The 12,850-nt window shown below is 48.2% G+C and overlaps 1 protein-coding gene across 2 annotated transcripts in view; it reads right to left on the bottom strand.

The window, feature by feature from the left end:
- Nucleotides 1-12,850, bottom strand: part of PRIM2 (DNA primase subunit 2) — a 225,584-nt gene that overhangs the window by 210,175 nt on the left and 2,559 nt on the right. For both annotated transcript variants that reach the window (XM_075598113.1, XM_075598112.1), the window contains exons 2-3: nt 2,344-2,534; nt 340-443 (exon numbers count right to left, since the gene is read on the bottom strand). In XM_075598113.1, the coding sequence (XP_075454228.1) occupies nt 340-443; nt 2,344-2,494 (255 nt within the window). In that variant the 5' untranslated portion in view covers nt 2,495-2,534. The remainder of the gene's footprint in view (nt 1-339; nt 444-2,343; nt 2,535-12,850) is intronic.

A 12,850-nucleotide genomic window follows, 5' to 3' on the forward strand; every position in this document is an offset into this window, starting at 1 on the left:
TATATTTGCTCTTACGACGCTTTGCAACGTTGTTTATGTGTATGTGGGTGTGTATATATATATACACACACACACACATACACAAACAACTTTGCAAAGCGTCGTAAGAGCGTTGGATAAGCCGTTTTGGCGTTGTAAAAATGAACATAGGTATGCATTGCATAGCGTTAGATAAGCCATTCGTTGTAAAACAAAGCGCTGTAAAACGAGGACTGCCTGTACTGCTAGAATACCCTGGTCATTAGCACAAATACGGTCACATGGAAAGCTAAGAAAACCAGTTTCTTATATTCATTATTAATATAATAAATCAGGTTTCCTTTATTCAACCTCACTTGCCCTGTATGGAAACTTGAGTTTTCGCAGTTCACCCTCCAGCTTGGATTTGTATTGTTCCGTACCCTTCACGTAGCTCACACCGAGGTTCTCCAATGTCTTGAGAACTAAGAAAAAGGAACAACGGAAATAAGTGAATTGAACATGAAGAATTTACAGCAACACAGTGTTATTCACTCACGAAAAAAAAGTATTACTGGTGAGATATATAGATATACAAAAAGGAGCTTGAGAAAAGACATTGTGGTTTGAAACATTTGTGCCCTGGGTTCCCCCTTCCAGCTCCCATTACCTCCGTTGCAGCTGGGGAGAGTGTGGTTAATGCAGGGGGGCGGGGTGGTTGCGCAGGGCGAGCGCATCGCCAGTGACTACCGGCGGCTCCCGGTCAGGGTGTTGCCATCTTGGACTACGTTGCGCATGCGCGGCAGTACAGGCGCGTGAGGCGCAATAGTAATAGGAGGCTCCGTGGGAAACTACTAGCCCCATAAGGCATAGGGGCAAAGACCACATGTTGCGCGAGAGCCAATAGGGCTCCATGCTGCAGAGAATGGATACATTACGCGCGCTGACACCACGCTTGTCAGTCGGAGCTGGGAGACAGACAGGGTAGGTTGTATGTGCAGAGCGTCTGTGGACCCTGCACTAGGCCAGAGACCCTCCTGATAGGCCCAGACTCATATTTAGATTGTAGTTGCTACAGAGACAATGCCACATTAGCTGTTTGAGATCAGGGACACAGTTACAACGCTGCGCAACCCTGCGCAACCCTGAAGATTGTGATCTGGGCTCATATCACCTGGCAAGGTACCAACACTGTCTGAACGTGGGACACCCCAGCTGGATACCACCCACGCTGAGGACCCACCACAGATGCAGAAGCCATCGCTGGATGCTGGATAACACACACACACCCACACGCGCAAACTGTATCTTAAGCTGCAATGTCACCTCTCACAATGTCACTGCTTTCTATTGGCCATCCGAGTTAGGCTGACCTGGCTTTCTTACAGAAAGATTATTGAAAAGGAATTTCAAAATATGTAGATTAATACTGAAATCTGGGCTGCATACATACATACGCATATATATGGGCTAGACGTATAGTGGCACTACACTAACAAACTGCCTTGGTGCAATCATCTGATCTGTAGGGCTGCGGTCCCAGTGGCTGCTACAGCGTACGCCGCGGCGTGCATATAAGCACCGCCCCTCAATAGGGCTGGGCCCAGTACGCATCTTCCCGCTGAAGGTGCAGTCACACCGTACTGCCAGGTTTTTTTAAACTCAATGAAATTGAGTTTAGAACTTGCGACGGAGGCGTGGCCACACCCCCGCCGGCGGTTCACCCAATAAGGGCGAACCAGCTGCGTGGTCATGGCCACGCCCCTCAAAACCCCCACCACGCCCCCTTCCGTCGCAATCTCCCTCTCTCCATGGAAGACTACAGATCGCGGTTAGCGCTGTGCACGCGCCGCCCCCAACACATCCCCCCCCCCACGGGCGCGTGTGCCACAGTGCTGACTGGGACCGAAGCCAAACAAGTGGCACAAATAGTGAAGAAGCAAGCACACCGGGTCTCTAGTAAAAATTAAATTTAACAAAAATCAACTTTTCAGCTCTCACTGGAGCCTTTTTCAAGACCATTTCAAGCTCCAGTGAGCTGAAACATTACATTTTGTTTAAAAAAAAAAAAAAACCCTTCTATTTATACTACAAGACCTTGGTGTACCCGATATACTGTACATATACTTACCTACAGATACAGTATAAATTTGAATCCTGCTCCAAATTACTTTTATTTATTTCACCTTAGAAGAAACAGGTGTGGTCCCGCAGAGTTCAACTGTGATGCTTCCAGCTCCACGGACCCTCCCACATCAACCGGGGGCCACACGTTCAGGTTATTATTCATTTATTTTAAATACCCCCAAATGTCTTTTTTTTTGGTGGTGTTGGTCTCTGCTTTAATACAAGATCAGAGAGAAAGCTATGGGGTTAGAAACTCACGCTTAAGTCTCTCAACGGCAAACGTTTCAAATTCAACGAGCGAGATGTTTTCAGTGGGGGGACTCTGGTAGAACTGCAGGCTGTGCGGATAATGGTCACCGCTCCTTTCTCCTGCTAATTTCTGCAGCTCTCGTTTGTTTACGAACTGCATCGTCAATACCAACAGGTGATTCAAATGATGCCGATACTGCCTGAAATCAATATCAAAAACAAAATCAGCCTCTCGCCTACATAATATTACCTACTAGCTGAGAGACCCGGCGTTGCCCGGGATGTAAATGCGTAATAGGTAGTATTATTTATAAATCGTGGAACAATAGGTGACAATTTGTTGTAAAGGTTGGATAATAATGTTGAAAAGATGGAATAAAATGTAATACGATGTTGTTTACAAATGGTTTACACACCACAGTACAATGTATATTTTGGTGAAATAGGGGAGCGGAGGGGGTGAAATAGGGGAGCGGAGGGGGTGAAATAGGGGAGCGGAGGGGGGGAAAAGGGGAGCGGAGGGGGGGAAAAGGGGAGCGGAGGGGGGGAAAAGGGGAGCGGAGGGGGGGAAAAGGGGAGCGGAGGGGGGGGGAAAAGGGGAGCGGAGGGGGGGGAAAAGGGGAGCGGAGGGGGGGGAAAAGGGGAGCGGAGGGGGGGGAAAAGGGGAGCGGAGGGGGGGGAAAAGGGGAGCGGAGGGGGGGGAAAAGGGGAGCGGAGGGGGGGGAAAAGGGGAGCGGAGGGGGGGGGAAAAGGGGAGCGGAGGGGGGGGAAAGGGGGAGCGGAGGGGGGGGAAAAGGGGAGCGGAGGGGGGGGAAAAGGGGAGCGGAGGGGGGGGGAAAGGGGAGGGGGGGAAAAGGGGAGGGGGGGAAAAGGGGAGGGGGGGAAAAGGGGAGCGGGGGGGGGGGAAAGGGGAGCGGAGGGGGGGAAAAGGGGAGCGGAGGGGGGGAAAAGGGGAGCGGAGGGGGGGAAAAGGGGAGCGGAGGGGGGGAAAAGGGGAGCGGAGGGGGGGAAAAGGGGAGCGGAGGGGGGGAAAAGGGGAGCGGAGGGGGGAAAGGGAAGCGGTGGGGGGGGGAAAAGGGAAGCGGTGGGGGGGGAAAAGGGGAGCGGTGGGGGGGGGGAAAAGGGGAGCGGTGGGGGGGGAAAGGGGAGCGGTGGGGGGGGAAAAGGGGAGCGGTGGGGGGGGAAAAGGGGAGCGGTGGGGGGGGAAAAGGGGAGCGGTGGGGGGGGAAAGGGGAGCGGTGAGGGGGGGAAAAGGGGAGCGGTGGGGGGGGTGGAGTGGTGGAGTGGGGGGTGGTGGAGTGGGGGGGTGGGTGGAGTGGGGGGGTGGGTGGAGTGGGGGGGTGGGTGGAGTGGGGGGGGTGGGTGGAGTGGGTGGGTGGAGTGGGTGGAGTGGGTGGGTGGGTGGAGAGCAGGGGGCATATGTATTGTCAATTTATGTATCTGCATGCCCCACACCCCCCCCCCCGTCCGGACGTCCGTGGGTGGAGTGGGGGGGGTGGGTGGAGTGGGAGGGGTGGGTGGAGTGGGAGGGGTGGGTGGAGTGGGTGGAGTGGGGGAGTGGGTGGAGTGGGGGGGGGTGGGGGGGGTGGGTGGAGTGGGGGGAGTGGGGGGAGTGGGAGGGGTGGGTGGAGTGGGGGGGGGGGTGGAGTGGGGGGGGGGGGTGGAGTGGGTGGGTGGAGTGGGTGGAGTGGGTGGGTGGAGTGGGTGGAGTGGGTGGGTGGAGAGCAGGGGGCATATGTATTGTCAATTTATGTATCTGCATGCCCCACACCCCCCCCCGTCCGGACGTCCGTCTGTCCGCTGGTTCGGCGGCTGGCCGCTCTCCCCTTCCCCGTGACTCGCTCTTCGCCCGTTCCCCGTGACTCAGGGCTCGCTCCCCCGTTCCCCTTGACTCGGGGCTCACCCCCCCCCCCCCCCGTTCCCCGTCACTCGCGTCCCCCCTGTCGCCCGCTTGGTCCCCCGTGACTTGCGCTCCCCCCCCCGGCACCCGCTTGGTCCCCCGTGACTCGTGCTCCCCCCCTTGGCGCCTGCTTGGTCCCCCGTGACTCGCGCTCCCCCCCCCGGCGCCCGCTTGGTCCCCCGTGACTCGCGCTCCCCCCCCCCCCCCGGCGCCCGCTTGGTCCCCCGATGTGCCGTCCGGCTGACTGAGGCACGTGCAGGCGGCGGCAGGAAGCGCCCTGTCTGGGCCTGGGGCCTGGGTGTTCCTGTGTGGGCCTGGGCTGAGGGCCTGGGCTGAGGCGCGAGGCTGCGCGCCAGAAATAGGAGAGTTACTGGCGCCATAAGCTGAGGCGGGACGCGCAGTAGTGTGACTTACCTGATGGGGAGGTAGCGCCGGGGAGGTAAGGGAGCTGGCGGCTGGGGTAGGAGGGCCGCGCTTCCCCTCCCTCCGGAGCCGGTGCAGGGTGGCGCACGTGATGGGGGGGACAGAGAGAGATATGTGTGTGTGTGTGTGTGTGTGTGTGTGTGTGTGTGTGTGTCTCTCCTTTGGCCCGTCACTCCGCCTCAGGCCAGTGAGAGGTGTGCGGGGGCGGGCGGGCCAAGGGAGCAATCTCATTGGCCTGAGGCGGAGTGACGGACCAAAGATCCAATGTGATTGCCCCTAGACACAGGACAACCAGACACGCATACAACACTTTGAGAAATATATAGATATAAGATAAGATATAAGATAGGCGAAACCAGCTGTGAGAGACCACAGCAACCAATAGAAACATAAAATGCTCAAACCAAATGGGAGACCCATATTCGCTACTCTTTAGCACACCCCAACTACCATTCACATAAATGGGAGTTCAGACATGCTAAAGCTTAGCACCATTTAGTGAACATGGTCATTAATGCCAAGGGCAAAAAAACAATGCGTTTAACAGCTCAGAAGACTTATAGGCGGGAAAAAGTCAGGGGTGTCCAAACTCTTGCCCGCGACAACATTTGGAATAGCCAGCGTGATGGACCAAAAAAGAAATATCAACTGAAAAATGCATTAAGGGACAAAACGAAAGCCTTAAAATTATATATAAAAAAATTATTTTTAGAGAAGTTTCCCATTTAATGAGATATATATATCTGTGTATATATATATGAAAAAATCATCTCAGTTGGCACACTGTAAACATAAAAAAAATGCTGATGCTTGCCCCATATGCACATGTAAAAATAGAATTTACCAGATTGGAGTCCGGAAAAAACGAGACAGCACACAGTCTTAGTGATTCCAATGCAGATGTAATCAAAGTAACATGGCACCACCTCCAACGTTTCGGTACACTCAACGTGACCTTCCTCAGGGACGTGCAATAAGTGAATGCTAATCCACCACCTTATATACCCAAACAAATCAAAATTAAATCAAACTCACCCGTGTAGGCGCAACATTGCCCGCGAAACCGCGCCGCTGTGACACGCATACATCCGCTGGAACGCATCGCCATCTTGGATTTACACAAACCTCCCTTTAAACTACGGTGGCCTCAATGGTCTGACCAGGCATAATCGCACATGCGCGGACTCATCCTATCTCTCTGTGTCGTGTTTACACATGAAAAAATCATCTCAGTTGGCACACTGTAAACATAAAAAAAATGCTGATGCTTGCCCCATATGTGTATATATATATATATATATATTTGTCAAAGTCGCCCAGTGTGACGAAACGCATCAGGGTACGTAATATCACGACACTGCGTCATCACGCAAGTGCACGCTTTACGGCCGGAGCGTGCAGGGAGCTGTATTGTGGTCGTCCTTACTCGTAAGCTACACTGGAAGCAGACACACGGTTAACCATCTGCGGGACATACAGAGGATGAACGCCTACTGGTAAAGCGGCAGGAACTTTCCTCTTGGACGGTCGCCGTGATCCAGGACGTGCTTACCTCGCTGGTGGTGATATTATCACACAGCGCTTGTTATTTTACTACCTTTGTGAGTGTTCTTATTCCCTCCCCCAATCCTTATTTTTATTAAATGTACAATTTTACGCTATGGGGCGTGCGGTGTGTGCGTAAACATAGGAAGGATGTTGATCCAGGGAGTAATCTGATTGCCAATTCTTGGAGTCAGGAAGGAATTTATTTTTCCCCTTATGAGATATATCATTCAATGCTGTCAATGGGATTTTTGTTTGCCTTCCTCTGGATCAATATACTGCAGTATAGATATAGGATAAAGTATCTGTCGTGTAAATTTGGCATAGTTTGAACCTGATGTACGCATGTCTTTTTCCAACCTCCTCTACTCTGTAACTATGAGACAAGGACTAATTTTAGTAAAGTATAAATGTAATACAAATAAACTATGTTATCTCAAAAACAAATGTTGTTTTAAGTTCTTATTAGGAATTTATTCAATGTTTTTTTTAAGTGACGGCAAGTAGCTATTTCGGTAATTTGTCAAGAGGTAGATAGGTTAGATGCGAACCGAAACGTTGGTTTATAATGTATCACTTTCACTAAATACACTTTTTTCCCCCCTCAACGACCCCTGTGTGTGCGGTCTCTTGATTTCAAACGGTATCGTATAACTATATTATCTTTATGGGACATGCACCAACTATCATACTTTGTTTATGGGAGTGCCAACTGACCTTTTTATTATAACACACACACGCACGCGCGCGCGCGCGGGAAGGGACAACCAGGCTTATAATAAAGGTAAAGCCCTCTTGGTTACCCCTGACCCGTGTTTTGGGGTCCTAGAGTGTCAGCTCTTGGGCCCTGGCATTGTATATGCATTACTGTGACTGGGTGCAAAATGAGAGACAATTGCCGTTTGTGTTTTATCGTTTCCAGAGGTGCTGGGATGCCCTGCTTCAGCACAGAGCAGGAAAAGGTTAAAATGGGACACACGGGGTTAATGTATATCCCCACACTCCAGCCAGGTATAAGACGAAGGTTGGTTTGATTAAAATAGGGTTCAGGGGGGAAATCATATAATGTATTTAGTATGGTAACAATGTTTTTGAATAAGGGAAAAGAGAATGGGGGTTAACCATCCCCCAAGCTTGATATGTTGAAGGAATGTCCTAATGTTCTAATTTTTTGTATGCAAACGATTAGGAGAGTGACATGTAGACTGTTATAATTTTATTAATAGTACCATGTGTGTAAATGCATAAACGGGCATGGCCCTTGTGTAGGTACCTTTAGTTATGCGAGGTGGGGGGATTTACATGACAGGCAGGGGACAGGATACGTTAAAAGATTCACCCTGCTAGTTTATGACCCACCATTCCAGGGGGCAGGTATGCATAACAGAAGGCCTGGCTTCTAGGGGACCCTGGGGAGATGCCCTCCAGGATGTATATAAAACTTAGAGCTTCAAAAGGGTTAAACAGCTGTCCAGCAACTGGCGGGATTCTTTGACCAGAACCAGATATTCTGTCACTGAGCAAAGGGGGTTTTGCCATGCATGCTAAGCAGGCGGACGTGGGTGAAGCTTGTTGCCCGGTTACCAGGACTACTGGCAATCCTGCAATAGGGCAGAATTTACCCAGATAGGGGTTTGAAGGTATTATAAGCTGGTGCAGGCAATGGGGAAGGTGTTCTCTGCTGTAACATCAAGAAGGAGGGTGTGGGGGTGAAGAGGAGTTTTATCACAATCACAGATTTGAACCCCGCTCAAGATTCATCAGTTCTAAGAGATCAATCTAAGTTTTTCATGAGTCCATCAGTTCCATCTTGTGTGATTCACCTGAGATTCAGTCCAATTTGAGAAGTTCCAGCTCTGAGTAAATCGTCTAAGTTTCTCAGAGGATACGTGACAGGTATTCAACAGCCAGAGGCTACAGGAAGGAGACATAGCCTGGAATATTTTGGTGTGTTTGCAATTAGGAAAGATTAGTTTTGTTATCCCAGTTTCCAAAGTAAGTGTGTCTTTTTACTGTATTTTTGTGTAACATAGTTGTGTGCGTTCATTATATATGTGTATACATGTGTATACATAGGTGTATGTGTACACATCTTTTACTCACCCAAGCTTATCTCCAAGCATTATCCTTCATTATAGTCTCCACCCCAAGGAGAATTTTAACGTTGTTCACTAAGAACATACTTCACATTGTTCATTTATAATGTTATTAAAGTTTTGTTATTTTTGAGTTTCAGGCCCTAGTGGGCAAATTGTGCATACGTCCACACTGTATAGCAACGTGTGCTCAGTTTAGAGAGAATTACTCTTTTGGACTATCTGTCCCGGTTATATTTTTCCACAGTGAGTGCACTAGAAGGGATATTTCTGGCCCATTTTGGGATCAACCTTGTAAATACACACCTCATTAATGCATTATATTTTTTCGCTGATTTTCACTCACAAGTTTATAGTATTGCAACCACTCTTGCATCACTTGTTCTAGTAATGTACTACTATTTAGGGTCAATTTAATGTTAAGGCTAAGTCTATCAACTCCTCTATTTGGGATAGATGGGATAGATGGGATAGATGGGATAGATGGGATAGATGGGATAGATGGGATAGATGGGATAGATGGGATAGATGGGATAGATGGGATAGATACACACTTTATATTAGGAGTACATTTCTTTATATATTTACATTGATCATAGATGGTTCATTTATCTCTAATAAAAGGGCATATTTTATTGTATTATAAACCCCCAGCTAACTTTTATTAAAGTTCCTTGATGGTCAGGGGGCAACAAGGAGGAACTCCTCCCTACAAAATGGGAAACCAAGATCTAGATGGAAGTTTGCCTACTTTTAATATTGGGGGTCATTTTAGGAATTGAATCTCTAATCATTACAAGGGGCCATCATCGTGCATCTCATGGAGGAGATACGATTGTCATTCTCTGTAAAGATTATGAACATTGTAATACTAAAAGACCCCCCAAATTCAAGAGGGGTATGCCTTTTTATGTTGGGGGTCAATGTATTAAACCAACTGTGTATATTTCTGATAAGTGCCTCATTGCACTGTGACCAAGTAATGTCTCTGATGAAAGAGGGCGATTAAGCTATCTTCAACCACTGATGATCAGAAGAATAGAATTAAAAGGTTTAACAGAAAGTTTAAGAAGTGGGAAATCCCACCTCTGCATCATGAGGCTGTGTTTGTTATTTACGGATATATTTTGTAAATACACACAAATTTAAAAATAACCTGTTTATAGCTATTTAATGGAGGGCTTAGAGACAATTGTATGCTTCCCGCGCAGCTTTTTTTTTTATTTTTTTTTTTTTTAGAAACGAACATTCGATTTATTTTCTTTTTATAATGGTCTATGTTGATCTGTGTAGTTATAAGGTTAACAAGTCACTATATAGCAGTACCTTGGACAAGGGCAAACTGCTACATTCTTCTTGCCAGCGATGTCTCCAGTCTCTAGGTATGTGTTATAGAAAGCACTTGCACGCATGAAGTTGCACATACACATGGTGCAAGCGTGTTGTGTATAGTCCAAACGATGACGCGCGTGACTAGGAGACGTAGCTGTGATGTCACGAGGGTAGGCCTCACTGTGTTTGGCTCACATGGTCACTTGGCACGGCAGCCGCTCAAAAATACAAATTTCTTTGTATTTCCACACAGCTGCCACGCCAACGCTGTCTGCCGTGCGCGCGTCGGCACTGGATGAACTGTCATAGAGAGACAGGTGTTTTTCTTTGCCGCGCGCACGCGCTTAGTATAATACAGGCCTCAAGTGTCCAGCTAAACCTCACCTCCTGTCAGAGTGGCTCTCTGAACTCTGATCACCAGATATAACCTGTCATAGTACTTAGTACCAAGAGACTTGGGGGAGTAACTTACAGGTTGTGTCTAGTGATTGGATCTCCAGCGTCACAACCTCCATTGACACAAAACATTGAAGAGGAGGAAGAGAGGAACTTTGAGAGGATGGAAAAATTAAAGGGATTTGGGAAAAGAACGATAGAGGAAGAATGGAAACCCAATTTGTAACATTTTTACAACCTCCACCCTTAACTGCCCCGACCTAGCAACCTCTCTATATGACAGTACACACATCAGCCTTGGACAAGGCGACTCCTGACACCACACATCGCCTTCAACAATCCATGCCACAACCATGGCACACACGATTTTACCTGCTAACTCCAAAAGTGCTCACGCACTGCGGAACATTACTGGAGGAAATCCAGCTCTAAAGAAGACATCCTCCCCTATTTTCTACCCACCTATTCTCTCTTAGATCCGCTACAATCTGGCTTCCGCACCGCTCACTCCACTGAAACAGCGCTCACTAAAATAACTAATGACCTTCATGCTGCCAAAGACAAAGGTCATTACAGTCTGCTCATATTACGGCCTTCTCCGCAGCATTTGATACTGCGGACCACCCTCTTCACATTCTCCATACTCTTGGGATCCGTAAAAAAGCTCTATTCTGGATCTCCTCTTACCTCTCCCATCGTACTCTGTGTCTCTTTTGCCAACACCTCCTCCTCTATCGATCTCTCCGTGGGGGTACCACAGGGCTCTGTCCTGGGACGTCTTCTCACACTCTCGCTAGGTGACCTAATCACATCTATTGAGTTCAAATATCACCTCTATGCTGATGACATGCAAATTTACTTTTCAACCTCTGACCTTACACCTGCTGTACAGACCAAAGTTTCTGAATATCTCTTCACTAAATCATCCTGGATGGCCCTCCGCCGACTTAAACATGTCAAAAACCGAGCTCCTCATATTTCCTCCCAAACCAGGCCCTACTACCTCCTTCCACATTACTGTTGGAAGTACTATGATACACCCAGTAGCACAAACATGCTGCCTAGGGGTCACACAACTCCTTTCACATTCAAAAGGTAGCTAAAACATGTTTTTTCCTCTGCAATATGAAAAAAAGATACGCCATTTCCTCTGTTGCTCGACTGCATAAACTCTGACACAGGACCTCATTCTCTCCCATCTCGACTACTGTAACCTCCTGCTGTCCGGCCTTCCTGCCTCACCTGTGTCCCCTACATTCTGTCCTAAACGCTGCTGCCAGAATCATTCTGCTCTTTCCTAAATCTGTCTCAGCATCTCCCCTGCTGAAATCCCTCTACTGGCTTCCTATCAAATCCCATATCACACACTCAATTCTCCTCCTCACTTTTAAAGCTTTACACTCTTCTGCCCCTCCTTACATCTCAGCCCTAAATTCTCACTATACACCAGCCGACTCTTGCATTCTGCTCAAGGATGTCTTCTCTCTACCCCTTGTTTGTCTAAAGCCCTTTCCTGCCTTATACCTCTTTCACTCACTGCCCCACACCTCTGGAATGCACTTGCCCTCAATACCTTACTAGCACCCTCTCTATCCACCTATAAGACCCATCTTAAAACACACCTCCTTATCGAAGCATATGAGTAGCTCCATTGCTGATACTTTACACCTCCTACATAAACCATGGCCCCTTGCAGACGCACTTACCAGAACACCTTCCTACTGTCTCTGTACGTTCTTCCTGCTTAATTAGATTGTAAGCTTCAGCTGGGACTCCTTTTCCTAAATGCCACTTTTATGTCTGAAGCACTTCTTCCCATTGTGTTATTTATATGGATTGTCACGTGTATTACTGCTGTGAAGCGCTATGTACATTAATGGTGTTATATAAAGATATACTGTACATACATTCATACTCTCGTCCTATAACACTGCCCTCTCCTTTGTCAAGCAAACCTACTTTTCTTCACTCACATAAATTCTGACCTATAACCCTCAAGACCAATTTGCCACCTTCAACTCCCTTCTTCCACCAACTACACCACCTTCTACCCTCACGGCCTGAGACCTTGCACCTACTTCATAGACAAGATTCAGCCACACATGACATTTCTTTATGTCAAGCTCCACACACAAAACCTACTCCCCTAAGCTCAATTTCCCCTTTGACGGAGGGGGAGGTCTCTGTGCTCCTTTCATCGTCTCACCCTACAGCCTGCCCCCCTCCACCCCCCTAGATCGATCATATTCCTTTACATCTAGCCACATTCCATCTTCCCTCCAACAGGTACTCATCACTCCCATTCTAAAGAAACCCTCCCAACCCAGCATCCCTCTCTACCGCCCTCACTTTTCCTCTTTGCCTCAAAGCTACTTGTATACAACCGCCTGGCTCACCTTCCCTCCAACTCCCTGCTACAGTGACCAATTACCTACTCTACTCACAGCTAAGTTTACAGGTCACTTCCCCTCACTAATTCTAATGGATCTCTCTGCTGCCTTAAACACGGACCACCACCGTCTCTTCAACTCTTCTTTGGCCTCTGTAATCCAGCCTTCTCCTGTTTCATGTACTACATATTCAACTTCTCCTTCAGTGTTTCCTTCTCTAGTATCTCCTCATCTTCACTCCATCTCTATGTTTGGGTTCCACAAGGCTGTCCTTGGCCCTCTGCTCTAATCACTCTACACCTCTTCTCTTGGTGAACTAATACAATCTTTTGGATTTCAGTATCATTTCTGTGCCGATGACACCCAAATTTACCTCTTCCCCTCTCTCCTGTCACGTCACATGTCACATGTCACATGTCACCAATCTGCAATCT

This window comes from Ascaphus truei, chromosome 4 (genome assembly GCF_040206685.1).
Source record: "Ascaphus truei isolate aAscTru1 chromosome 4, aAscTru1.hap1, whole genome shotgun sequence".
NCBI lineage: Eukaryota > Metazoa > Chordata > Amphibia > Anura > Ascaphidae > Ascaphus > Ascaphus truei.